The sequence below is a fragment of the Arachis stenosperma genome, chromosome 4 (assembly GCF_014773155.1).
Source record: "Arachis stenosperma cultivar V10309 chromosome 4, arast.V10309.gnm1.PFL2, whole genome shotgun sequence".
NCBI lineage: Eukaryota > Viridiplantae > Streptophyta > Magnoliopsida > Fabales > Fabaceae > Arachis > Arachis stenosperma.
The window spans coordinates 135658535-135685650 of record NC_080380.1 but is presented as its reverse complement, the minus strand read 5'-3'; the positions used below and the strand labels follow the sequence as shown (position 1 = coordinate 135685650).

At 31.0% G+C, this 27116-nt stretch overlaps 2 protein-coding genes and 1 long non-coding RNA gene across 7 annotated transcripts; 1 reads left to right on the top strand and 2 right to left on the bottom strand.

Annotated features, from left to right (window-relative positions):
* Nucleotides 1–193: 193 nt before the first annotated feature.
* Nucleotides 194–3203, bottom strand: LOC130975618 (protein FAR1-RELATED SEQUENCE 5-like). The gene is made up of 4 exons (XM_057900382.1): nt 3186–3203; nt 3005–3032; nt 2879–2913; nt 194–1294 (listed from the first exon to the last, which is right to left on the bottom strand). The coding sequence occupies exons 1-4, from the start codon at nt 3201–3203 to the stop codon at nt 194–196; spliced, it is 1182 nt and encodes a 393-aa protein (XP_057756365.1).
* A 6420-nt stretch (nt 3204–9623) lies between these two features.
* Nucleotides 9624–11845, top strand: LOC130976474 (kinesin-like protein KIN-UB). Of its 3 annotated transcripts, XR_009084689.1 has the most exons (4): nt 9724–10464; nt 10773–10818; nt 11057–11206; nt 11471–11805. XR_009084689.1 is itself a non-coding variant. In XM_057901347.1 (3 exons), exons 1-3 carry the CDS (start codon nt 9630–9632, stop codon nt 11608–11610), a joined length of 327 nt encoding a protein of 108 aa, XP_057757330.1. In that variant the 5' UTR covers nt 9624–9629; the 3' UTR covers nt 11611–11845. The 3 variants fall into 3 exon arrangements, 1 of the variants encoding a protein (XP_057757330.1); XM_057901347.1 differs by lacking the exons at nt 9724–10464; nt 10773–10818 and adding an exon at nt 9624–9666 and having other exon boundaries at nt 11471–11845; XR_009084688.1 differs by lacking the exon at nt 10773–10818 and having other exon boundaries at nt 9797–10464; nt 11471–11800.
* On the bottom strand, nt 11818–22467 carry LOC130976475 (uncharacterized). 3 transcript variants are annotated; one of them, XR_009084690.1, is made up of 4 exons: nt 21752–22467; nt 21577–21655; nt 21356–21495; nt 11818–12930 (listed from the first exon to the last, which is right to left on the bottom strand). It is a non-coding gene; the product is annotated as an uncharacterized LOC130976475 (long non-coding RNA). The 3 variants fall into 3 exon arrangements; XR_009084691.1 differs by having other exon boundaries at nt 21577–21640; XR_009084692.1 differs by having other exon boundaries at nt 11818–12672; nt 21752–22466.
* Nucleotides 22468–27116: the final 4649 nt, after the last annotated feature.

The window sequence follows — 27116 nt, the reverse complement described above, 5'->3', positions numbered from 1 at the left end:
GAGCGGTAGCCCACATGTTTCTTTTTTCCTACATATCTACTATCCATTCCCGATCTTCCACTCCAAAGAATCCAACCATTTCCTCCCACTTTTGTTCGAACACACCAACTTCGTAATCACCTAGCATTAACTTTGTAAACATTTTCGTAAACTGAGGTTTGTGAATATTGCTTGTTGCATTACGCATCAAGTGTCATGCACATAACCTATGATGTACATTCGGAAACACTTCCTGAATAGCGATAGCCATCGAGTAATGACCATCCGTAATTACTGAAGTCGGTGTCTTTCCCTTCATTGCTATGAGAAGCTGTTTTAGTAACCACACGTAGGTGCTTTTCCTCTCATTCGAAACTATCGCAGCACCAAATACAACTGTTTGATTATGATGGTTAACTCCCGAGAATATTACCACCGGCAATCTGTATCTATTCTTCTTATACGTGGCGTCAAATGCTAGCACATCCCCGAACAGATCGTAATCCAACTGACACCGGCCATCACACCAAAAAATTTGCCGAAACACTCCTTTTCTGCCCTTTTCAACACTATAGAACAAGTTTTGATCCCTTGCTGCTAGCGTTTCCAGGTAAGCCATTGCAGAGGTTAAATCATCAGGTAATTGTCTTCTTTGCTTCGCAACTTGATTGTGCATATCCTTAATTGAAAAATTAACGTTCTCGTACCCACCACACTGGCTAGCTAATGACCCAAATATGTTTGGCATGCTGATCCCCACCTCTTTCATATGGTTCATTTGACTAATGTCAGGCTCAGTCATTTTCTTGTGAGATTTTAACATTCTTGCTAACTTTGGAACAACAAGCTCATGGTTGTGTTCATCACAAAAATCTCTCACTATCCAACTCTCAGTTACCGCATTGAAGATAACATGAAGTTTACTCATACAACCACATCTTGTCTCTGGTTTTGGCTCCCTAACTCGATTTTTCATATGGTTCCATTTTTCTAATCTATACCCTTCACAAGAACAAACATATGTTTTTTCTCTAACTTTTCCATCAACTATTCTACTTCTACTCTTTCGCACACTGAAGCCCCTCGTCTTGGCATATGAATTATAAAATTCGAATGCCAAGCCAAGATCAGCAAAGTGCAATTGACAAATATTTTTCATAGATAGACTTGAAAAATCAATCTTACCAATATCTTCCCAAGAGTTTATGCGATATTGATCCATATCCACCGCATTAGAAGTTACATCTTCATCCACATGATCACTAACATTATGCACATTTTGATCACTTGTGTGTCTTTGACTATTTGATGCTTCCTGCAATTTATAGTGACTAACGTTAATTACCCATTAAAAATAGCATAAATTAGGTACAATTTATAATCAAATAAGCAAAATTAACCAAAAACCATTGAATTTTCAAAAAGAATCACAATACTAATTTCTGAATTTTCTTATGGCAGCTTAAACTCTATCGTGTCTCATATTTTGGTGATTAAGATCAATTATATAGATTCATATAGGGGTGGGCATGGTTTAGATTTTTATAAATGCAAACTGGATCCACTTCAGAACCAGTTTTATGGTTCATGAAACTAAACCAATACTGTGAACAAGAGGGATTACGATACAACATTTTTACATGATCATTTCAAGTTAAATAAGAGATAGACACAACCAAGTTTTCAAATTACACCTTAGAAGCTCCACCTATTTAAAGTACATTATCTATCTCCCTTCCTTAGCATAAATATTCATGGCTAATCTTAAAACAAACATGAAAGGGTAGCAATCCAAACAACACTTATCAGCTAAGGTACCTTAACCTGTCACGAAAAGTGCATTGATAGCAATAACTAATTTGCTTAATTGAAAGAGCTAAAGAAGTTGCCTTCTTGAAAGGGTATCAATCCAAACAACACTTAAGCTCTTGCGCAATAAAAGAGCTTCCACTGAAAGCAGCTGAATTGCTACATCTAAGGTACCTTAACCTGTCTTTCAATCATGAGCTAAAGAAGTTGCCTTCTGCAATAACTAATTTGCTTAATTGGCAAACTTCAAATCTTAACGGATGTGATACTCTTCAGAAACTGCTAAAAAGTGTAGGAATATTAATTTGCAATAAGTAATTTGCTTAATTTTGCACTGCTGTGAAAGAAGCTGTTTCTTTAAAATTTAAAATAATTTTAAAAAAATTAGCTGATTTTCTAACATTACTCAAATCTAAAACACTCATTTTACAGGCACTTGCTTAGTCAACCAATAAAATGCAACAGTTCATCATAAGCTTTAAGCAAAATGATACTACTGAAATCCAAATTAAAAGCCAAGGGCATATATATGCATGTGCCTAATAAATATGATATATAATCATGTATCAGAATTTAGGTAAGTTTCCTTATTTCACAGTGATATAGTCATTTCATTTCACTATCATGTTCTCAAACATAATGTAACACTAGTCAACAAGCATTCAAAGATTTCCTTGAGTCAGGTGTTAAACTCATAATAGAACCATTAATGTAAACAAAGAGTAGAGCAATTTTCAAATTAAACTCAACAACTCCGTTGTTGTAGCCTCCAAAAGTAATGAAATAAAAAACACAACATCAAATAGCTAGAACTCATAACTTGTTCAATACTTGTATAAATAATTTGGCATAAGAAAATCATGATCTAGATGAACTATTTTCTTTTACTCATTTCATTAAAAAAGAATCATCTATAAATAGTTTGGCATTCTTCTTTTAATGCAGATTGCATAACTAACTAAACATTGGTTACTCAAAGACAGAATATAAGAACGGATTAACTAAAAACCAGAACATCAGAGTTTGTTACATCACTAAAAAGTAAGAACCGAGAAATTTACTTCTTACGCAACCACATCCATTCTCATACCATTGTTTGTAAAATCCATGAAGCCCCATGCCTCACTATGTTAGATACCAATATAACAATAATGGAGAATTACAATTGCTACATATGATTACCAAATTGGCATGAATCTTAGCTACACCAACATACTTGTAGCAACAAACAGAACAAATATCGCCTACAACCCGTGAATCAGAACAAATAAATAGAACAAAAAAATTGAATGAAATCAACGAAAGGAAGCAATACAACAGATTCATACAAGAAGTGGAGGAATACAACAAGAAGATAAAAGGAACAAAAAGAAAATTAAATCAATGAAGTAACATACCTGAGTCTGAGGCTCCATTGTTACTATAGAAGTGGAGGATGCAGGGGGAATGGAGCACCACAGCACTGACAACCACTCGACGAGAGAAGAGAGAAGAGAGAAGAGAGAAGAGGAGCCGGGGAGGGAGCATACGAACGACGTTGTTAGATGGATTAGACGGCAACGGCGACGGTAAATGCTAAGACCAGAGGAGAGTAGAGTAGCTGACGGCAACTGGTGAATAAACAGGGGGAAAGGAATTGGGAATTAGAGTAACGTATGATGAGTTTGGGGGTGGGGCTGAATTTGGATTAAGGGTTTTGTTAGTTAAAAAATAAAAAAATTATTATTATTATTAAACCCCATGTGGAGTATATGTCTAATTTATATTTTGTGCCTATTAGAAAAGTTCAAAAGGCTTGAGCTTACTAAAGACAGACCCAATTTATAATAAAATAAAACAGATTATTACAAAATATTATCATGTTTTACAACAACTTATAACATTGTTACAAAACATTATTCTTTTGTAACAATCACGGATCTATTTTTAATAAGCTCAACTCTTTTGAGCTTTTTAAAAATGCACAATAACTAATTTATAAATATAACCATGTGGGGTTTAATAATAACCCTAATTTATTTTACCTGTAACCTTCGTTGCCTCTCTACCCACTAATCACCACAACCTACTCCACGATTAATCTGTTCTCTGCCGTGCATCAAGCATTCGTTGCCGGTTTCAGGCCCTCACCCGGCGTCAGTATCATCCTCTTTCTCTTCTCAGCCCAGCACCTCATTGTCTCATTCATTCTCAGTATCTCTCTTCTCTCTTCGCGTCGTTCGTCTTCAGCCTCAGAGCCGTGGCGTGGGTCTCGGAGAGTCAATATCGTCATCTGCGCCGGGGTGCTCCGTCTCCCCCTTCATCGCTCCACTTCCAGTGTTCCAATGGATCCTCAGCCTCGGGTATGAAATTTGCTTGATTTAGCTCCTTTTTTTATCCTTTTATGTTCTGTTGTATGAATCTGTTTTGTTGAAGTCAATTCATTTCATTCAATTAGTTGTTTTGTTTTGTTTATTTTGAAATTTTTTGGGTTCTCTTTATGAGGGTTAAAAAATTTTGGTATTTGTTTTTATGATTTTGATTTCAATTTCTGAGTTTATGTTTCTGTTCATGATGTTATATTTTTTATTTGATATTGCTGTTTGATTTCTGTTCATGATTTCAATTTCTGGGTTTATGTTTCTATTCAATTGTGGTATTTCTTTGTATGATTCTGATTTCAATTTCTGGGTTTATGTTTATGTTCATGATGTTCTATTTTTTTTTGTTATTGCTGTTTGATTTCTGTTCATGATTTTAATTTCTGGGTTTATGTTCATATTCAATTTTGGTACTTGTTTTTATGAATTTTTCTGAAGCTTAAATTTTAGGGGCAAATGATGATGATGAGGCAGAGTTGGATCTATATCAAAGAATCTTGAATATATATGGTTGATTGTGCCTTAGGTATGGAAAAAGTTGGTGTTGATGGGAAACACAAGCTTGCAGATAAAGGTTTTGCTAGTGTCTTCGAATCACATTTGAGGGAACTTAATGCTCTATTCATGAGGCTACTCATAAGGCTGGCTGGTTTTTTACTACAAACGAAGCAATCAAGTTATGGCTGCAGTCTAGGTGTTCAACTAAAATAGTTGCTGCTTAGAAACTTCAAGGTTTTTTAGGTGTTCTAACAGTGTCTCCCTCACTATTGATGGTGTTACTTTAGGGAGTCATTTGCCAAGTAGTTTTTATGCATTTTCCTATCCCCTCTGCAGAAATTTTGTACTAGTAGATTAGAAAATTAATATCTTTTAAATAAATTTTTGGATTTATTAGAGAAAATCAATGTATTTGAACAATTCATATATTAATTGAAAATACAGATGATAAAGTATTTTAGTGTCAAGAATGAAGTACAAAAGGACTTCTGATTTTAATGCCAAAAGGGGCTTCTAACTTTCTGTTAATAATAATATTTGAGAAGTAATGGACTTAGAACTTGAAATCTTATCTAAAGAAGCTCTCATATATATATATATATATATATATATATATATATATATATATATATATATATATAGGTGATGTCTCTGGTAGCCACATGGTTTTGGTGGCTACGGTGGCCAAATTTCAGAAATGAATTAAATTTGGACACTTAATCACATGTGGAGTTACAAAATTATACTTTGACCAGGCTAAAGATTATAATTGCACAAATGAAACGTAGTGAAATTCTTCAATCAATAAACAAGAGTAGTCAATAATTTATTTGAACCTATTGACAAATCATCGAGACAAATTTATAAATTTTCAACATCTAAACTGAAAAAGATTGGACATTATCGATATAGCAATGGATGAAAAAAATAAAAAAATTTCGATACGTAAAGAGTCGTATTATATGAAGACACAGACCATGGTGGTTGCATGATTGGAGTTTTCTTAAGGAGAGAACATTAACCCTCTTCCATTGTTGATGCTACCACCGACATAAATATTAGTGCCATATAGATTGTGATACTGCATTTGCTGTTGGAGAAATAATTGTTCTTAGTAGTTTTGGATAGTGTTATGGATTGCTTGGGGAGAACACTGGCCTTGATGTTCTTCCTTTTTTATCATCCCAATCGGAACTCCAAGCCTTAGTGATAAATATGTATATGAAATTTGAGATGCTGAGAGAGAGAGAGAGGAAGTGATGAGGTTGAAATTTCAAAAATTTAAAGATGATTTTCTTTTTTGCTTGATAATGTTTTTGTCTTATACGAAGAGGAAGGAAAAAAGTATCTGCAACCAGTTTACCAGATGTCGTTTATTTACTGGATGGTCAATCCTTAGCCACACTTAGGCACAGTAAGCTTAGCCACCAGAGAATCACCCATATATATATACTAGCACTAGTGTAATACCCGCGCGTAGCGCGGGTTTCTTTTAATCAATTTTATAAATTACAAACTTTCTAATTATACCTAGTGAAATATCATATAGCGGATGAAAAATATAATAATATTAACATAATTGAATCTCAGTAAGAAAATTAACTATAAAATTATTAATGGAAACGTATTGTGTAAAAGTCTTGGATCTTTTTTAAAAATGTATTTAATTTTTATTTAGATTTTTGTTCTATGGAAGTAAATTAAGTAATTTGCAATATCAATCAATTTATGTCAATCAAATTGAATTAATAGTACACAATTTTAATGTGAGTTTAATAGTAACAATCTAGAAATATTCCAAAAAAAAATAAAAAATAAATCACAGGTCATAAAATAAAAACAAATTCTGAAAATATTACATTATTACTGAGCAACTCTGTGTACCTATCAAGTCTTTAGACAATCTCCAGTAGGAAATTCAACCCAATTTTTATTTATGGTCCACATGTCTTAAAAATAACTCTACATCAACTTTTGCGTCATAAACAGTAAATAGGAATTTAAAACATCTCTCTCTTCTTCGTTAGGAGGAACTAACTTTAATCCCTGTTGTGGTCTCACTTAATTAATTAATTAAAATACTTAAATTAATTTAATTATTTTTTTCAATAACATAATCTAAATTTATAAATTTTAAAAAATTCACTATTAAAAAATATTAATATTAAATAAATTCATATATAAAAATAATACACAATATATAATTTGAAATTATATTAATTTATAAAATTATTTAATATAAAAAATATAGTTAAATTCTATTATTTTGTAATGTGGTTAATATTTTAAATTTTATAAATAAAAAAAATAATTCACTAAAAAATTATTTTATAATGTATAAAAAATTAAATTTATTTTTTTATGTAAATAAATTTAATTAGTTATAATTGAATATAATTATTTTAGTTATGATTTAAATTATTAATATAAATGATTAATTAAATAATAATATAATTATTTATTATGAATAATTATAATTTAATTATTTAATATAATTATTTAATTAATTATTATTTTAAAGATAATTTGTCACATGGCAAATTATCATTGGTGGGTAGAATTTCTTTGAGGAGGAACTCCTCTTTCTTCAAATTTGTGTGAAGACTTCTTTATTCTTTTCTCTAACGATTGGAGTGCCTGTGTGTCAGGATGAAGTGGGAGAGGGACTATCGATTGGAGGTGCTCAAACCCTCATTTAAATTTCATAGTTTCCCAATTTTCTTTTGTTAAAAACGGCGCCCCCTGTATTGGGAAAAAAAAAATCCTCACTCTCTCCGTACCTAATACTAAACCTAAATACCCATAACACATACGGTGAGTTTTAGGGTGCGCCTGCCTTAATCAGGCGTGTCACACGCCTTGTGTTTTTTTGGATGTTGGCACAATTTCCATGAGACACGTGTTATTTTTAGCAGTATTGTGTAGGTCTGAGGTGTAATTTTTGACTGGCCAACAGGTTAATGAAATCTCCTCAGTATTAAAATTTTGCTCCATGGTCTTGGGTGAATATTTAAATTCGACATTATATATATATGGCAAGTGCATAAATATATTTTTGTCAAGAGACTGAACCTAGTTGGGTTGGCAGATGTCTTTTTTCTTTTATTATTTTGGTGGAACCGTGTATATATATATATATATATATATATATATATATATATATATAAACGATTTTTGGGTATACATTTATATAATAATTTATATAATGATGTATTTTTATATGATGATTTAAATTAATGTTAAATTACTTTTGAAATTTTTTTATATCAATTTCAAAATGAATTCATTGAATAATTATTAAAATTTTAAAAAATTTAACGTAAATTTGAATAAACTATATAAAAAAAAAACAAAAAAAGAATGTGGATAAAAGACAAGAATGTGGATAAACCACTACTCTTTTTGGATCTTCAAGAAAAGATATAGTTGTGGTGGACTTAGCATCAACATCACTAACATATGTTAATGGAACTAATTCTAAATTTTTATTAGCTAACGTTTATCATGTATGTTAAATTTACTTTTAAAATATTTATATTTATTTAAATAAATTATATTTAATTAAAAATTATATATAATTAAAAAATATTTATATTTATGTAAAAAAAATTTCTATGAAATAATATATTGACAATATGAAACTTACATTTTAATTTAAAAAATTATCTAAAAAAATTTGATAAATATTTAATAATTAAATCAAAAATTAAAAATTTTATACTTAAAATGATAGATATTAAAAATTATAATATTTCATGAATATTGAATATATTTTTTAAAAGAATTAATTAGAAAACTAACAAATCATAAAATAATACCAAATTAATAATTAGATATATTCAATTTCTTAAAATGATATGGAAAAATATAATTACTTAGAATTTAATTTGAAAGATTAAAATTTCAAAAATTGTAAATGGTAAAAAATTTTTATTAGTCTACACCAATACTTAAAAAATATCTTAATATTTTTCTGTAAAAGAAAATCAAAATAAAACCAATAACACATAAAATAATATTAAAAAGATAAATTAATTATTATAATGATTAGGATGATGAATTTTATTTATAAAAACTAACCTTTCATACGGTTCTCTATGTAAAATGAGAATTTTATTCAAAGCCAAAAAATTTTAAGATTTTTCCATACTCATTTACAGAAGTAGTAACTTTTCTCAGACTTTTTTTTATATTAAATTTTTCCAGACTTTTACTTCATAAAATAGTATTTATTCTTTAACCAGTGTGAATTTATTAGTTAAATTTTAAAATTCTTTTCATAATTTAACAAATATTTAAGCAAAATTTTGGCCCATCTTTTTATGAGTGTTCATCACTTATTTACTTACCTGGATCTTTTATGGCCCATTAACATAAAAAAAAAAGGGAAAAGTGAAAATATATCAAGTATCGAAGACTACTACATAATATGTCTTTTTAGCTAAGATCAAAATGAAATTTTGAATAAGACCCACTAGCAAAGCAGTAACCTGTATCAGAGAGGACAGGCTAATGCTGCGCCTCATTGTGACCGGCGCTTCCTAAAACTCACCTAACACATACATGATTCACATATTCCATTCACACTCCTAACAGCCATAGTAGCCATCTTCTCCATCGCCCAATGCCTCTTCTCCCAAAAGTGTCGTCGTTTTGGGCAATGTCACGGAAAGAGCGTTTCGCCGCCGTCCTCTTCTGCTCCAGGCTCTGTTATCTCTCTGTTTTACATGCTCATCTTCCTCCTCTGTTTCGTCCGGCGTCATCTATTTGTTCGCTATCCAAGGCCGTCCCACGCAGCTCCTCCATCGTCCTGTTGAAGCATCTATTTCTTCATCTTGTCTCGAGCTGTGCTGCCTCCAGCTGCAATTTGTTCCTCGCTCAGCCTTGGTCGCCTGGAGGCCTTATTTCACCTGCCAGCGTGGCTCGCCTCTGTTAGGTTCATGAGTTTCACTGTTGATTTATCGATTTGGATAGATTTCGTTGATGGCTGCTCAACTGCTATGTTGTAGAACTGTGGAAGGTTATTGTTGCTTCTTTAATTTAATTGTTCAGTTTCGTTATGTTTCTTGCCTTCTTGCTATGATTTTTATTTTCAGTTTAATTGTTGTTGTGCTTTGTTTTGCATTCTTGCTTGTTTTTGTTGCCTGATAATTGCCACAGTGGTTGTTGTTATTGTTTTGTTAATAATTAGTGCTTTATTGTTGTCTTGATTTTCTTTATACATAAACTCTGAATTTGTTTTCGACTATTTTGTAATAAATTATATACAAAATATTATGTGAATTTGTGAATTTTACAAACATAGTTCTTATTAAATTTGAGTGTAGGAATTATTTTAATGAATTTATAATGATTTTACGTTATATTTAATTAAATTGGTCTAATAACGGTTCGACTCCGGTTGAATCGTTGAACCAGTGACTTCAGTCTGACTGGTCCGGTTATTGCAACCTTGTATTAATCTATTGCTGTTGGTCATAAAACAGGAATAAAGGGGACTTTCCTTAGAAAAGATTCTTAAAACCAACTACTTCCCTTCATAGAGTATTGTGTCTAATTAATGGTCATAAATGTCTATCTACAAAAACCACCAAACAGAGTCGTTGTATCTATCCATGTAAAGAGAGTCGACCGTAGGAAATAGACTATTTTAGACAGTTGTATGGTTGATCCTTTAATAATCATAATAGCTCTTTACAGTATACCCTAATTCTATAGATTTGCCTCTCGTTGGTTTGGTAACCTCCAGATACTTGGTGTTAAGATGGGGCTGATTTCACTATTGATTTGTTGAATATTAAATAGGCGAAGCTCAAAGGTATGTATATTCTATGTCCCATGAACATCTTCCTTTCTTTTGTGTTGCGTTGTTTGCTTATTTTGTTTATTTAGATAATATTGGTTACTTTTGCAGGTATCTTACTCCATATATATATAGTCAAATGGCACACCTTGATTTGTTTCTCAAACCTATTTTTCTCCATTTTAATGCTATCAGTTATTTCCTTTCTAAAAAACTGTCAATTTGCATATGCATTGAAATATTGAATGCTATTTACATGTCCTATATTGTATAATAAATGTCTGAAAGTATTTGGGTGTGCCTTTTGTGTATTGTTATAAAAGAAGAAGGACAACTTTCTGGCGATCTGGACTGCTGAATGCTAAAAGGGTATTTCAGTTATAATTTTTAACTGATAATAATTAATTACAATACTTCCTCTTATTTTCATTTATTCCTCATTTGCACAATTTTGTAAAGAAAATTGAGACAATTGGATTTCTCGTGGCCTTTGAAATACGGACAGTGTTGATCGTGTCTCCTTTAACTTAATTGAGTTAATAGATACTGTTATTAGTTGGTAATTTGGTATATGCTGAAACTTTTCATTTTTTGTTTTCCCCTGCAGGAAGTGAAGGAAACATGCTAGAAGAAGCCAAATCAATCAACCTTTCACTAAGTTCACTGGGAAAGTGCATTAATGCTCTAGCAGAGAACAGTGCTCATGTTCCATTTTGTGATTCAAAGCTTACCAGGATGCTTCGAGATTCCTCTGGAGGTTGGATGTGCCTTAATCTGTCTTGTTAGATATCCTACTAATATTGGCCTCAAGTTTCACAAACTCTGGTCAAATCTTGTGAGATGTCATTAATGGTTCAGTAAACTGGTTTCTTAGATCCTTGACTGACACAACTACTTTATCTTCCTTAGTCTCTCAGGCACTGCATCACATAAATTGATCTTGGACGTTAGTTGTATCTGTTCAAACTTACAGTGCTATTATTTTATTTTACCTGCCTTATGTTTTCCAATAAATCTGTAGGCACAGCAAGGACATCATTGATTGTGACCATTGGCCCATTTCTACGTCACCAAGGAGAGACTTCTAGCACCATATTATTTGATGGCATGCACGTTAAGAAGACCTTCAACCAAAAAATTGACCTAAAGCTCTTTATATAAGGGAGAGAGCTTTTGTTCATTTCATCATGCAGAAAGCACTATGGGAAAGTCTTGTATAACGAGATTGCAGAAAATGGCTGCCTTCTTTACCAACTATTCCTGAAGGGTAGAACTATTGAGTTTTTGTAATTTTGGTCAACTATTAAGTTTTGAAAATTTGAATGATTCATTGACACATGTATCAAGTAAAACATACTGAAACCCCTATTGCAAAAGCTTCTTTGCTTTAATTTTTTTTCCTGGTATCTGTTGGCACTCATGATAATAGTGCAAAGCTTATGTCTCATACACGTAAATTGACCTGGATCAAATTAGACCAAACCATTTACAACACAAAACAGAGTTTCTATTACATAACTTGGAACATTAAATTATGAGTTTCTACTACAAGGTCTCAATTCAAAATCCTTCTGCAAAAGCCACCATTGGGATTCAACCTTCACCTAACTCAATTACTTTCATGTGACTAGCACAGTAGGAGCACCAGAAATTCTCAGGTAAGGTTCATTAGCTGGAATATCACCCATGGAATTTGCTAAAGTCAATGTTTGATTGAAGCCTGACCACTTTAGTTGCATGAATCTACTCTTCTTCCATGGACCAATGTGCAGTTTCTTCTCTTTCAATGACTTTTTGGCAGCTTCACACATAACTCTACGATGGCAATTAAGCATTCTGGCTTCCTGACATAAAGTTCCGGCAAACAAGATACAAGAAGGATGGCCTTAGAAAAAACCAAAATAAGAATCTCTATTTTCCAAACATCAAATAGAATTATATAAAAAATGAAACTTCATTAAAAAAAAAATTAAAAAAGGGGGTAAGTAGCTGTTTGCATTCCCTGAACCTAGGAGCAGACTCATTGAAGTTTGGCCTTGTCCACTGCTTCCTCCACCACCCTTCTCTTCCCCATTGCCACCGCAGCTACAACTCCTCCACCACCATCGCCTCCTCCTGATGCTGAAGAGGTTGCTGGGACTCCACTTGCCACCGCAGCATCCCATTGGCAAAAGGCTCAGTCACGGAGGAGGATGAGCCTTCCACGGCGGACACCTGCGGGAACTGATGAGGAACAGGATGAAGATTATAAAAAGGAGCAACAACGGTGATGTCGTCATTCGTGACGGCAACGTTTTTTTAGAGGAAAGCCTCAATGGTCATTTTCTCGAACAGGCGGTGATTAGATTGAGGTGAGTCTCTGTCACAGTGGGTTAGGTTCATGTCTTTTCAAACATCATCGACGGTTTTGGGCGGAGGAGGAGGGGACGAAGAAGGATTTGAGGGATGAGAGGTGGTCCTTGTTGTGGTGAGGCACTGCGTCTGAAACAATTCAAAGAAATTTGAATGAAATTGAGAATTTGAGTTGAAACATGAAGGTATCTGGTGAAGAAGAAGGTAGGGGAAGAAGCGGAGGATACTGGCCAGGAGGAAGAAGGCAACAAGCAGTTAAAATTAGGGTTTAGTTCTCAAATTTTATATGGGGAGAATTTTAAAATATCAAAACATTTGTATCTTTTGATGTAATTTTTAATAAATTTAAATAAATTAAATATAAACCGTTAGATCATTTATTAATTTAATTTAATGCTTTAAATTAAATGGTACATCAGATAAGTTTAAAAGATTTGAGTTGATTTTAGATAGATCCTTTTTTATCTATTAATTATATTTGGGTATAATAATATAAAAGTATTTTTTTGTTTATTTATTACATGAAAAACATTTTTTTTAAGAAAAAAAAATCTTTTAAAAAAAATGTAAATGACAGCTTCTCAAAAAAAATTTTTTTTTTATTTTTCTAATGCTTTTACTTTTACTACTAGAAATTTGCCAAACACGCTAAAAAATAAAAAAGATCTCTTTTTAATAAAAAAAAAGATATTTTTTTTAACAAATTAATGACGCCTAAACAAGCACATAATCTTATATAACTACTAATTATGGCCACACACCTCAAACCTATTAAGCATAAATTCTATGTGTACATGATAATGATTTAGATATAGTTATCTTGGTATAAACCTGTTAATTGATAATTATTAAATAATTTGATATGTTTAATTAAATTATTATTTAATAATTTTTAATTATTAATTTTACTATAAATATATACAACTGCATATAAGTTTTTATTATATGTATATACAAAATTAAAAATTAAATCAATCATCAATTATTTATATATAAATAAATATATTATTTAATTTATTTATTTTTAAAATCTATTTTATATTATTAAATGCATTTTATACATAACTTATTTAGTGATTGATTTTTATATTAATATAACGTGAATATTATTATTATTATTATTATTATTGATAAATAGTTGCTTGTATGTTTTACTAAAAGTTTTGTATAAACATAATAAATTTGGGCTTGAAGTAATAATAGATCAATTTGGCCCAAATAACATATTAATCAATTCAGCCATATTCATCATATGCTCTTTCACCACAGCTGAAATATTAAACCAATTGGGCTTGGATCACAATTTCTGACCCAAATATCATAACCATGTTTTCAGCCAACAAAATCACAACATCAAGGCTGAATATTCATATTACAATTGGACTTGTACCAGAATTCTTTTATTTTCAGTCCAAACATACCTGCATAGCAGAAATATTAATTTATTAACATATGTGAATTAATATTTTTGCTATTTATCAAAGTAATAATATTTAGTCATCACAAATATTAGCTTGGAGTTTTTCAAACTCATCAATCTCCCCCTTATGACAAACATTATTAAAATTGAAATGGAAAGAAATCTAAATATTTGAGTATGAGTACTCCCTTTGAAGATTGAATTTCTCCCCCTTTCTAAATGTCACATGGCTCCCCTTTGATGTATGCTATTTTACCAAGGAAAGCACAAACCTGAAACATTTTAATCAAACTTCAAGTAACAATGTTATTTGGCATATTACATGATGCTAAATGCTTGATTTATGAGCAGATTTACATTGATAATAAAAAAAACTCATTTGATATCATAAACTGATTTTCTACTCAATCTTTCATAATCAATCAAAGATTTATTTTTGAAAGAAAACATGCTGTTCAAATTGGTTAAAAAAATATTTTCTAACAAATCAGAGCAATCACAGTCATGGTAGAAAACATATTTTTCAAACATGATATAGTCTTTCCAAACACAGCAACTTTCATCCTTAAACATTAAAGGAACTGCCAAAAATAAATCCAACATCAATCAATTTATCAAGGTAAGCCAAAAGTATTATAAACACAGTAAGCACATATTTTACCAAAATAAACATCAAATAATGGCAGCAATCAGAATGCATTATCAAAAATATTTATATTAAAAAACAATAATCAAATAAACATATATATTTATATATTAATTTATACATTTTTCAATTAAATAATTAATCACTAAATTAATTAAAAATGTCATAATAAAATAATCGATTAATTATATAATAAATGCATAATCAAACTTATTTATACTAATATAATAAACTTTTGTATGAAATGTCAAATACTTATTAATAGCATGATTGAATAAATTATTATATTTTATCCCCCTTGACTATATTGGCTAACAAATTATTGGCCATCTAACATAACTCTAAAAATAATCCATGAACATATTAGATGACTTCAGCTACCCAATTAGCTGGTTACCACATTTTTTCAATAATTAGCTGACGAATTGTTAAATCATAAATGTCACACCAGTTTCTGAATTTGTGTCCTAGTCCTTACTATTAATTAAAGCATTTGTAAAGTTGTAATTGATATGATACCATGATGTTGCTTGCCTATATATATATATGTGTAGTGTGGTTATTATATACGTGCAGAACAATACCTAATTTATATATGACATTGCCACTGTTAATGAAAATGATGATTTTAGCTTTCTTCCTCTTCCTCATGGTTTTATCATCAATGTCATCACCCCTTCCTCCACCACCACCGTCACTAAGTGATACTAAGTGATGGCTTGTCCCTCGAGCTCATCCCACTCCATTCCCCAAAATCTCCATTTTATCATTCTAACCTTGTAAATCCCTTGGTTTCCCCATATAAACAAGACGTGGTAGTAAAGATTGGTATTGGTATTATCGACATATGTCGCTTACAAATCTTATCTGTTAGCATTGGACACTGGATCCGACTTAATATGGATTCCGTGTGAGGAATGCAAGATTCAAGATGAAAACCATAGGTGCTATCCTCAGAAAGAAGAACCGTTTCCGGATAGCAAGTCAAGAACCTACCAACCTCTGCCTTCAAGTCACCCCCTCTGCAAACCCAGTCGCTCCGACGAAAAAGGCCACTGCATATACATGGTGAAGTACAAAACTGGATCCATCAACAGCACAGGCGTGCTTTCCAGTGAGACCTTCAGATTCCCCTCTACTTCGTCACCAAGTGGTACGGAGGCGGTGAAAGGGATTGTCTTCGGGTGCGGTTATAAGAACTATGACGATGACGGTAATGCTGGTGATGCTTATCAGATAGCAGGGATTTTTGGCATAAGCCCTGGTCCCCTTTCTTTTCTAAGCCAATATAAAGCAAAGAAATTTTCATACTGCATGGTTCCGTGCCATGTGAAAAACCCTCCTCCAACCTACCTGAGGTTTGCCTCAGAAGTGAAACCGTTAGCAAGGTTCCAGACGGTGGATCTTCTTATGACTAAGGCAACTAAAAATCACTTTGTTCTGCAGCTGGAAGACCTTGGAGTAAACGGCAAGAGGCTTCGGATTGATCGGATGAGGCTTGGAAATCAGCAGTTAGTTGTTGACTCTGGCTCTACTGATTCACTTATGCTGAACGGTGCCCATGAAAAACTTGTGAGTAAATTAGATAGCATTCTAATTACCGCGCAACTGGAGACTTTGAAAAAGATGTAGTAACCTTTAAAGACAAAATTTGTTATAAGAAGATGAGGAAGCCACAAGGATTTACTGCCAACATACCAAGTGTCAATTACTACTTCAAAGGAGGTGCTCATCTCGATTTACCTCCTCAAAATGTTTTTGAACAGAAACTAAAACGGGACACTCTGTTTCAACATTGTCCCAGACCAGCAAGTGAATCTCTTGGGTGCCTACCAACAAGCTGACTTTAAGTTCATTTTTGATACCAAAAAAAATAAACTGCAGTTTGGTCCAGAAAATTGTGCTCAAAACAGTTAATTAAATCAAATAAGCTGACTTTATGTATATGCTCCAGCTTTACCACTAATTAATAAATAAATCCAATCTCTAATTCATTCTCTAGTGAAAATTCAACGATGAAACAGGACACGAACGGAGGATGTATAGTCGTCAATATAAGTTGAGACATGAGTGAGCGATTGAAGAGGGATGATGATATATCAAGTAACACTTAAGTTGCTAGCTAGAAATAATGTAATGCATTGCTGTCATATATATATATATATATAAGATTGGATTTATTTATTAATTAGTGGTAAAGCTGGAGCATATACATACAGTCAGCTTATTTGATTTAATTAACTGTTTTGAACACAGTTCTCTGTACCAAACTGCAGCTTATTTTTTTGTATCAAAAATGAACTTAAAGTCAGCTTGTTGGTAGGCACCCAAGAGATTCACTTGCTGGTCTGGGATAATGTTGAAACAGAACCATTCTGTGTCCCGTTTTAGTTTCTGTTCAAAAACATTCCGAGGAGGTAAATCGAGATGAGCACTTCCTTTGATGTAGTAATTGACACTTGGTATGTTGGAAGTAAATCCTTGTGTTTTCCTCATCCTCTTATAACAAATTTTGTCTTTAAAGGTTACGACATCCTTTTCAAAATCCCCAGTTGCGGTAATTAGAATGCTATCTAATTTACTCACAAGTTTTTCATGGGCACCCATAAATGAAGCTAGAGTCAACAACTAACTGCTGATTTCCAAGCCTCCTCCGATCAATCTGAAGCCTCTTGTCGTTTACTCCATCCAGTTGCAGAACAAAGTGATTTTTAGTTGCCTTAGTCATAAGAAGATCCACCGTCTGGAACCTTGTTAACGGCTTCACTTCTGAGGCAAACCTCAGATAGGTTGGAGGAGGGTTTTTCACATGGCGCGGAACCATGCAGTATGAAAATTTCTTTGCTCTATATTGGCTTAGAAAAGAAAGGGGACCAGGGCTCATGCCAAAAATCCCTGCTATCTGATAAGCATCACCAGCATTACCGTCATCGTCATAGTTCTTATAACCGCACCCGAAGACAATCCCTTTCAACTTTTTCCGTACCACTTGATGACGAAGTAAAGGGGAATCTGAAGGTCTCACTGGAAAGCACGCATGTGCTGTTGATGGATCCAGTTTTGTACTTCACCGTGTATATGCAGTGGCCTTTTTCGTCGGAGCGACTGGGTTTGCAGAGAGGTGACTTGAAGGCAGAGGTTGGTAGGTTCTTGACTTGCTATCCGAAAACGGTTCTTCTTTTCTGAGGATAGCACCTATGGTTTTCATCTTGAATCTTGCATTTCTCACACTGAATCCATATTAAGTCGGATCCAGTGTCCAATGCTAACAGATAAGATTTGTAAGCGACATCACCCTCGATGTCGATGGTACCAATACCAATCTTTACTACCAAGTCTTGTTTATATAGGGAAACCAAGGGATTTACAAGTTAGAATAATAAAATGGAGATTTTGGGAAATGGGGTGGGATGAGCTCGAGGGACAAGCCATCACATAGTGACGGTGGTAGTGGAGGAAGGGGTGATGACATTGATGATAAAACCATGAGGAAGAGGAAGAAAGCTAAAATCATCATTTTCATTAACAGTGGCGATGCCATATATAAATTAGGTATTATTCTGCACGTATATAATAACCACACTACATATATATAGGCAAGCAACATCATGGTATCATATCAATTACAATTTTACAAGTGTTTTAATTAATGGTAAGGACTAGGACACAAATTCAAAAACTGGTGTGACATTTATGATTTACAATTCTTTAGCTAATTATTGAAAAAATGTGGTAACCAACTAATTTGGTAGCTGAAGTCATCTAATATGTTCATGGATTATTTTTAGAGTTATGTTAGATGGCCAATAATTTGTTAGCCAATATAGTCACTACTTACTGAAGGGGGATAAAATATAAAAATTTAGTCAATCATGCTATTAATAAGTATTTGACATTTCATACAAAAGTTTATTATATTGGTATAAATAAGTTTGATTATGCATTTATTATATATTTAATCGATTATTTTACTATGACATATTTAATTAATTTAGTGATTAATTATTTAATTGAAAAATGTATAAATTAATATATAAATATATATGTTTATTTGATTATTGCTTTTTAATATAAATATTTTTTATAATGCATTCTGATTGTTGCCATTATTTGAGGTTTATCTTGGTAAAATATGTACTTATTGTGTTTGTAATACTTTTGGCTTACCTTGATAAATTGATTGATGTTGGATTTATTTTTGGCAGTTCCTATGTTTTAAGGATGAAAGTTGATGTGTTTGGAAAGATTATATCAATGTTTGAAAAATATGTTTCCTACCATAATTATGATTGCTCTGATTTGTTAGAAAATATTTTTTTAACCAATTTGAACAGCATGTCTTACTTCAAAAATAAATCTTTGATTGATTATAAAAGATTGAGTAGAAAATAAGTCTATGATATCAAATGAGTTTTTTTATTATCAATGTAAATCTGTTCATAAATCAAGCATTTAGCATCATGTAATATGCTAAATAACATTGTTACTTGAAGTTTGATTAAAATGTTACAGGTTTGTACTTTCCTTGATAAAATAACATACATCAAAGGGGAGCCATGTAACATTTAAAAAAGGAGAGAAATTCAATCTTCAAAGGGAGTACTCATACTCAAATCTTTAGATTTCTTTCCATTTCAATTTTAATAATGTTTGTCATCAAGGAGGAGATTGATGAGTTTAAGATTGATGAGTTTGAAAAACTCCAAGCTAATATTTGTGATGACTAAATATTATTACTTTGATAAATAGCAAAAATATTAATTCACATATGTTAATAAATTAATATTTCTACTATGCAGATATATTTGGACTGATAATAAAAGAATTCTGGTGCAAATCCAGTTGTAACATGAATATTCAGCCTTGATGTTGTGATTATTTTGGCTGAAAACATAGTTATCAGAAATTGTGATCCAAACCCAATTGGTTTAATATTTCAGCTGTGGTGAAAGAGCATATAATGAGTATGGCTGAATTGATTATTATGTTACTTGGACCAAATTGATCCATTATTACTTCAAGCCCAAATTTATTATGTTTATACAAAAATTTTAGTAAAACATACAAGCAACTATCTATCAATAATAATAATAATAATAATAATAATAATAATAATAATAATAATAATAATAACAACAACATTCACGTTATATTAATATAAAAATTAATCACTAAATAAGTTATGTATAAAATACATTTAACAATATAAAATAGATTTTAAAAATAAATAAATTAAATAATATATTTATTTATATATAAATAATTGATGACTGATTTAATTTTTAATTTTGTATATACATATAATAAAAACTTATATGCAGTTGTATATATTTATAGTAAAATTAATAATTTAAAATTATTAAATAACAATTTAATTAAATATATCAAATTATTTAATAATTATAAATTAACAGGTTCACACCAAGATAACTATATCTAAATCATTATCATGTACACATAGAATTTATGCTTAATAGGCTTGAGGTGTGTGGCCCATAACTAGTAGTTATATAAGATTATGTGCTTGTTTGGGCGCCATTATTTTGTTAAAAAAAAAATCTTTTTTCATTGAAAAAAAAAATTTTATTTTTTAGCGTGTTTGACAAATTTCTAGTAGTAAAAATAAAAGCACTAGAAAAATCAAAAAAAATCTTTTTTAAAAAGCTGTAATTTACATCTTTTTTTTAAAAGATCTTTTTTTTAAAAAAAAAAAGATATTTTTCATGTAATAAATAAACAAAAAAATACTTTTATATTATTATACCCAAATATAATTGATAGATAAAAAAGAATCTATCTAAAATCAGCTCAAGTCTTTTGAGCTTATCTGATGTAATATTTAATTTAAAGCATTAAATTAAATTGATAAATGATCTAACGGTTTATATTTAATTTATTTAAATTTATTAAAAATTACATCAAAAGATACAAATATTTTGATATTTTAAAATTCTCCCCATATAAAATTTGAGAATTAAACCCTAATTTTAACTACTTGTTGCCTTCTTCTTCACCAGATACCTTCACGTTTCAACTCAAATTCTCAATTTCATTCAAATTCCTTTGAATTGTTTAAGACATTTCTCAAATCCTTTCTCAACCAATTCCAAATTGCAATCACTTTTCAAAATTCAATCAATTCCAATATTAAAGTATTTTCAAATCAGACCAATTCCAATAATAAAACTCTTTAAAGTCAAACCAACTCAAGTATTAAATTATTTATAAAATCAGACTGACTCAAAATCAAACCGCTTTAACTTCAATCCAAGAAAAATCACTTTTCATAATAATCAAGTAAATGACTTTTCCAAATCCATTTCTTATCAACAACCATACTTCACTCAAGCAATCAAACACCCAATAATTCAGTCCAACAAGCAATCACATCCACAAGACAAATATAATCACAGAAATATATCTTTTTACATCAATATCTATTTATCACAACTCTGTAATGTAAATTAGATTTTAAGAAAAACCCATACCTCGATTGCGATCTAACTACCAGACATAAACTCTTTTTCTTTCGGCTCGCATTCAGCGGCAGCTGCATCCGCAGTTCCGATTACTTTCACAGCAAACAAAAACGGCTTTTACTCCAACCATGCGATTACCGAAACTCGACCTAGAACGTCAATATTACGAAATTCTCAATAATTCATAGCAAAATAATAGCAGTAAAGATATCAAGGTTAAAATAACTTACTGCAGCTATAGAAAACACAACGATGGAGCAGCAAAGAACATAATCAGGGACCTATGCATCTGTCCTGATGGCAGTAACACTATTTCGATTGGTAAGGCAGCAGGGATATCAATAAAATCAGAATAGCGGAGCAAAATAGAAATAGAACAGATTCAAGAAAGGAGGAAGCAGTTACCGGTAAATCTGGCCTGGTTCCGACAACAGCTATAGCCGAGTAACTTGCAACAACCAAAATCCAATAAGACAGAGGCTTCAGATACGGTCTCCGGCGGTAGCCTCCAGCAACTCCGGTGAGATTCTTCAACGACGGTGATGGCAAGAGCTTCGGCGGTGCTAACTGAGGCTGGACGGCGGCAGGAACGGCGGCGGTAGCTTCACGCAGCACGGCGGCGCCTATCCTTTCCCCCACCGCGAGCTCTCTGTCTCTCTCTCGCCCTCTGTTCCGATGACAGCGACGATGGCTCCCTTCGGCGACGACGACGGCGCGAATAGTAACAGCTGCGGCGGCGAGCTTCATCTGCAGCGAGGAACGGCGTAATAGCATCGTTCTTCTTCTCCTCTGGCTCGTGGTCGACGGCGACGGGCGCGAGGTCAGTGGCAATCCGCGATGGTGGCGACGAGCTGGAGGACGAACGGCGGCAGCTGTAGCAGCGGTCTTCCTCTCCCACCAACGCTCTCTCTCTCTTTCTTGGATCTCCCCTTCTCTCGATTAGCAGCGGCGGCGGCGGTGGCAGTGACACCCATCGCGCCGCCTCCCTCTTCTCTTCTTTTCTTTCTTTCTTTCTTTCTTTCTTTCTTTCCTTATTTTCTTTTGTTTTCCTCTGCCGTGGGTGTAATAGGGGAAGGACAAATGGCGGCTAGGGTTAGATACAAGGGGAATTAGGATTTAATTTGGGGCAAATTAAAAAAATATATAATATTATCTAATAAAAATAACTGTTAAAAATTATTTTATATATTTTGATATTTAAAAAATAAATTTAATTTTAATATATTGATAATATAAAATATTTTATATAATATACTATTATAATTATTTTTTAATAATAAATTATATAATTAAATATATATGTAAAACAATTTTTACATTAAAAATACATTAAATTTAAATTTTTAAAAAATTAGTATCCAATTTTAAAAATTTTAGTAATTAATCAAGATAATTATTCATAATTTTATGAAAATAAATTTTTTATTTTTAATTTGAAGAAAACACGAGATTTGTGTGGGTTTGGTGGGTCGGCCACGAGATTTGTGTTTGCGTGGAGTTCACGCTTCATAAAACTCATGCTTGCTTTCCAACACACTAACTCACCTTCTAACATCTTTTTCACACAATTTCATGAAAAAAGTATATGGATACTCCAAGGAATTTAAGTAATTATATTTGTATACTAAATATATAAAAATATTATTATTATAATTAATTACATATTTAGAATATTTTTAATTAAAAAATACATATTAATTATTAAAAAATACTAATATTAAAATACTGTCTAAAAAATGAATAATGTCACTGCTATTTTAATAATATTATTTTTTTCTATAAATTCATAAAAATATACAAAGCAAAGAAATTATATTTAGAGTTACTTTATAAAAAATTAGAGTAAAAATATTTTTTTTTAGCGTCTATTATAAAAAATGTATCAATAACGAAATTACAATGAGCCAATGACTAATAGCATATAAAATGAATTAATTACTCATAACATATATGGTTTTGTTACTTAGTTTAACATGAAATTTTTTGGGTTATGTTACGTATATACCAAAATCAGCCACTAAAGTCAGTTATCAATATAAAATACATGTTAGAATATAAATACATATTAAAAATAAATTAAATCACAAATATATTTATACACAAATACATTGATGACTAATTTTAATAACTGATTTTAGTGTACAAATAACATTTCTCTTTAAAAATATATTTTAGTTAAATCTTTAAAATAATCAAAATTTTCATAGCAGAATAAATAAACTTTTTAAAGTAAAATAATTAAATATTTTATCAACACAAAAACTCAATTATTGCAATATTTTATTATAAATATAATTATATAAATTATTTTGTATTCACATATAAATAACCAATTTGTGTGCAATCTTTCTATCATTCTATGCCTACATAACATGATCCTAAAATATTATTGTTTGTCTCCTAGTGAGTACGAAATATCTCCGTATGTAACTCTTAAATTTTAAGTCTTTTTATACAAATAACAAAAAGTAACAATATCTAACTTAATTTATCTTTTAATTATTTTCAGAGTGGCCCCAAATGAAAAAGGAACAAGTCGTACATTATTTTATCGATTCAAAGATACATCACGCTGTTGTACGGTTTTGTGATCCAGCCTCCCATTTGCACTAGTCATTTCACTCATTTGACTCATTTTCCATTGGAAAGGAAGAAATCAAAGTAGATAGAAAAATGATATAAACGTGCTTTAGTTTAAATATTTTATGGAATAAAACTTTCACGGTATAATTTATTTATATACTACCATATTAGTTGTTATAGTTATTTTCAATTTTATTATGTAAAGGTTATTCAAAATTTTTAATGTGATTTATTGATAATATAAAATAGTTTTAGATTTTAGTAGATATCAACATATGATATTCATGGATATATTTAAAAAAAAAGTTAAGATTTAATTATTCTATTAGTCTTTATAATTATATTAAATTTTTAATTAAATTTTTATATTTTTAATTTTGTCAAAAAATTAAATTAACAAAATATTTTTTCTAAAAAATATACGGTTAAAAATTTAATTAAATTTTTAATTATAAATACCTTTAATTTACAAAAAAATATTCAATTAATTTTAATATTTTTTATATTAAGAATGACCTAATTATAAAACTGAAAAGAGTATAAAAAATTAATTGAAAAAATATATATATAAAAATTTAATTATAAATTTGATAAAATTATAAAAATTAACAGAATAATTAACCCAAAAATTAATCACTCAAACATGGTGGATCAACACTTGTATTATTAAGTTAGACATTGAGGGGGAGGGACCTAACATAGTGTTAAAGTGCTTCTTCTAGGTACAATTTCCCTCCACTTATTTAATGACCCAAATTAAACAGACAAGCTTTTGTCATGCTTGTATATACCCCCTGTAATACCTTATTGACAGTGACTAAAATGATGAACTAACACTTCAATACCACATTCAACACTAGTGAAACAACTTTGTTTATTTTTGACATTCAATCAAAATAGATACAATATCAGTTTCTTATTTTTTATTATCATAATATTTTTTAATAAAAACCCATTTGTAATTATTTTTATGTAAAATTAATAATAAAAAACATCATAAACTAAGTTTTACCATCATAAATCTATCTTTATTCCTCATCTTTATGAGACCTGGATAAAACATTAAACTTGTGCTTAGCTAAATCAGATCAAACATTGGTACTTTAGTTTACTCTATTGATCGAATGGCATCCATCAAAGAAAAAATAATGTTTCACTTAAGAAAGGTTAAACTTTTGGTTGTCCATCATGTGGTTTTCATTCAACTGCATTTGTCATACATAATTGTGCTTAGTTGCTTAGTACTAATTTCAAATACAAGACAAATCAAGAAAAAATTAAAATATTGATCACTTAATATTTTTCTCTAATATCACGCTTAATGAATCTATAAAAGATAATAAAACATGGAGAAAAAATGTTTTTCCTTGCACTTCTATACTAATTAAGGAAATCAAGGAATAACTCAATATTGATAGAATGATAGTTGTTGGAAGCACGTTAGTTCTTGACATACATTAATTGATATGTCCACAGACAAGGACATATACAGACATATTTTCTTATTTGTTCTTGAATTTTATTGGTGTCACAAGTAAACATTATTTATGATATTCAAAATAAATTGATCTTCATAGATAACTGTTAAAATTATTGACATAGATTAGGAGGAAGAGGAAAAAACACTGGTTAAAATTATTGTTAACTTCTCATTAACTTGAAAATCTTGAAAATTAAATGAAAACTTCTCATACCCCTCTGAAGTGGTACCCAACTTTCTGCAGGATGGAGCTTTGCTGTTGGCTTTTTCTTTCTTTGTTTCCGTACTCTACCAAAATATAGTAATAGAATAGTATAGAGGTATTTAAAAAAAATCGGTATTTAAAATTTTAAATCAAAAAAAATTAATGTGAAAATTTTATTTTCTAATTTGTAAGAGTTAAGAAGTCAATATTTTTCCACCAATACCAGTTAATTTTTTTAATTTTAAATTTTAAATTCTTAAATTATATACCGTAAATTTTAATTTTAAATTACCAATTCTCCAAAAATAAAAATTAAAAAAATAATTAAAAAAATTACTATTATTAACTACTTAAAAATTGGTTCTTATACTTTTTCAATTTGTAAAATAAAAACTCTATTTCAACAACTTTTAAAATATAACTAAGCTTGAAAGAGAAAATTGGTGATAAAAACAGTTTATTAAAAAAAAAAAAAAAAGAGTATGAGAGAGAGATAGGGAAAAGTGTCATACATTTGAGGTTGAAGCAAAGACTAATGTTGCATGAACACATAACAAGAATAAACATAAAACAAAGTCTGTGCTGAATTTAGGTGTCGCCATGCATGCAGCTGAATCTGGCAAATAAGATGAATAACAATATTAAGGAAACAAATTTTCAAGAAACTGGCACATGTAATTTAAATGGATCAAGTTTGCCTCAACACAATGGACTCTCAAATAAATCTTTGACTACTCATTCCGGTGGCTAATATTTTGACTTTGAATTTAACCTTAACTTGTGCATGCAAAAGTTCAACGCCCAAAAAATCTATCATTAAAGTAACAAAATAAGACCAAAATAAATACAATACTATTTCTATATAATGAATATTATACAATACAAAGCAAGACCAAAAATTCTATGAGAGGATGGCAGCGGCGACTCAGAGATAATGTCGAGGTGAGGCTTCTAGAGAATAAGACGGCAGGGTCTGGTAGCGCTTGTGTGAGTGGGGGTGGAGAGCTTCTGATATGTTGCTGCAGCGTGTTGGTTGGGAGGGGGAGGGATGGAAACGAGGAAGTAGATATTGCCGCGACGGAAGTCAGCGTGTGGAGAAACGATGAGGAGATTGGGGGAAGAAAGGTTCTTGAGGACATGGTTAGGATGGGCTCTCATGACGTCAGCAGCCTTGATGGTGCAAGTGGTGATCTCTTCAACTCTGGCATTGGAGTGAACTATTCGTATCACGTCTAGTGCCCCGCATGGCAAGATGCATGATATGCATCCCCTTATGTTCTTCTTCATTATCCACATCCTTCCCTTTCCTACCCACAATACACACGCTTTCTTCTTTTCTCCTTATATATATATATATTTTTTTTCTCTCCCTATATTTTTTATTCTAAAACTCACTTGCATTTATCTTCCATATTAACCATATGCTTTGTACCAAGAGCCAAACACCTATTATAAAAAAGTAATCAGTACAAGAAAGAGGGAGGAAAACCTAGATCAGATTA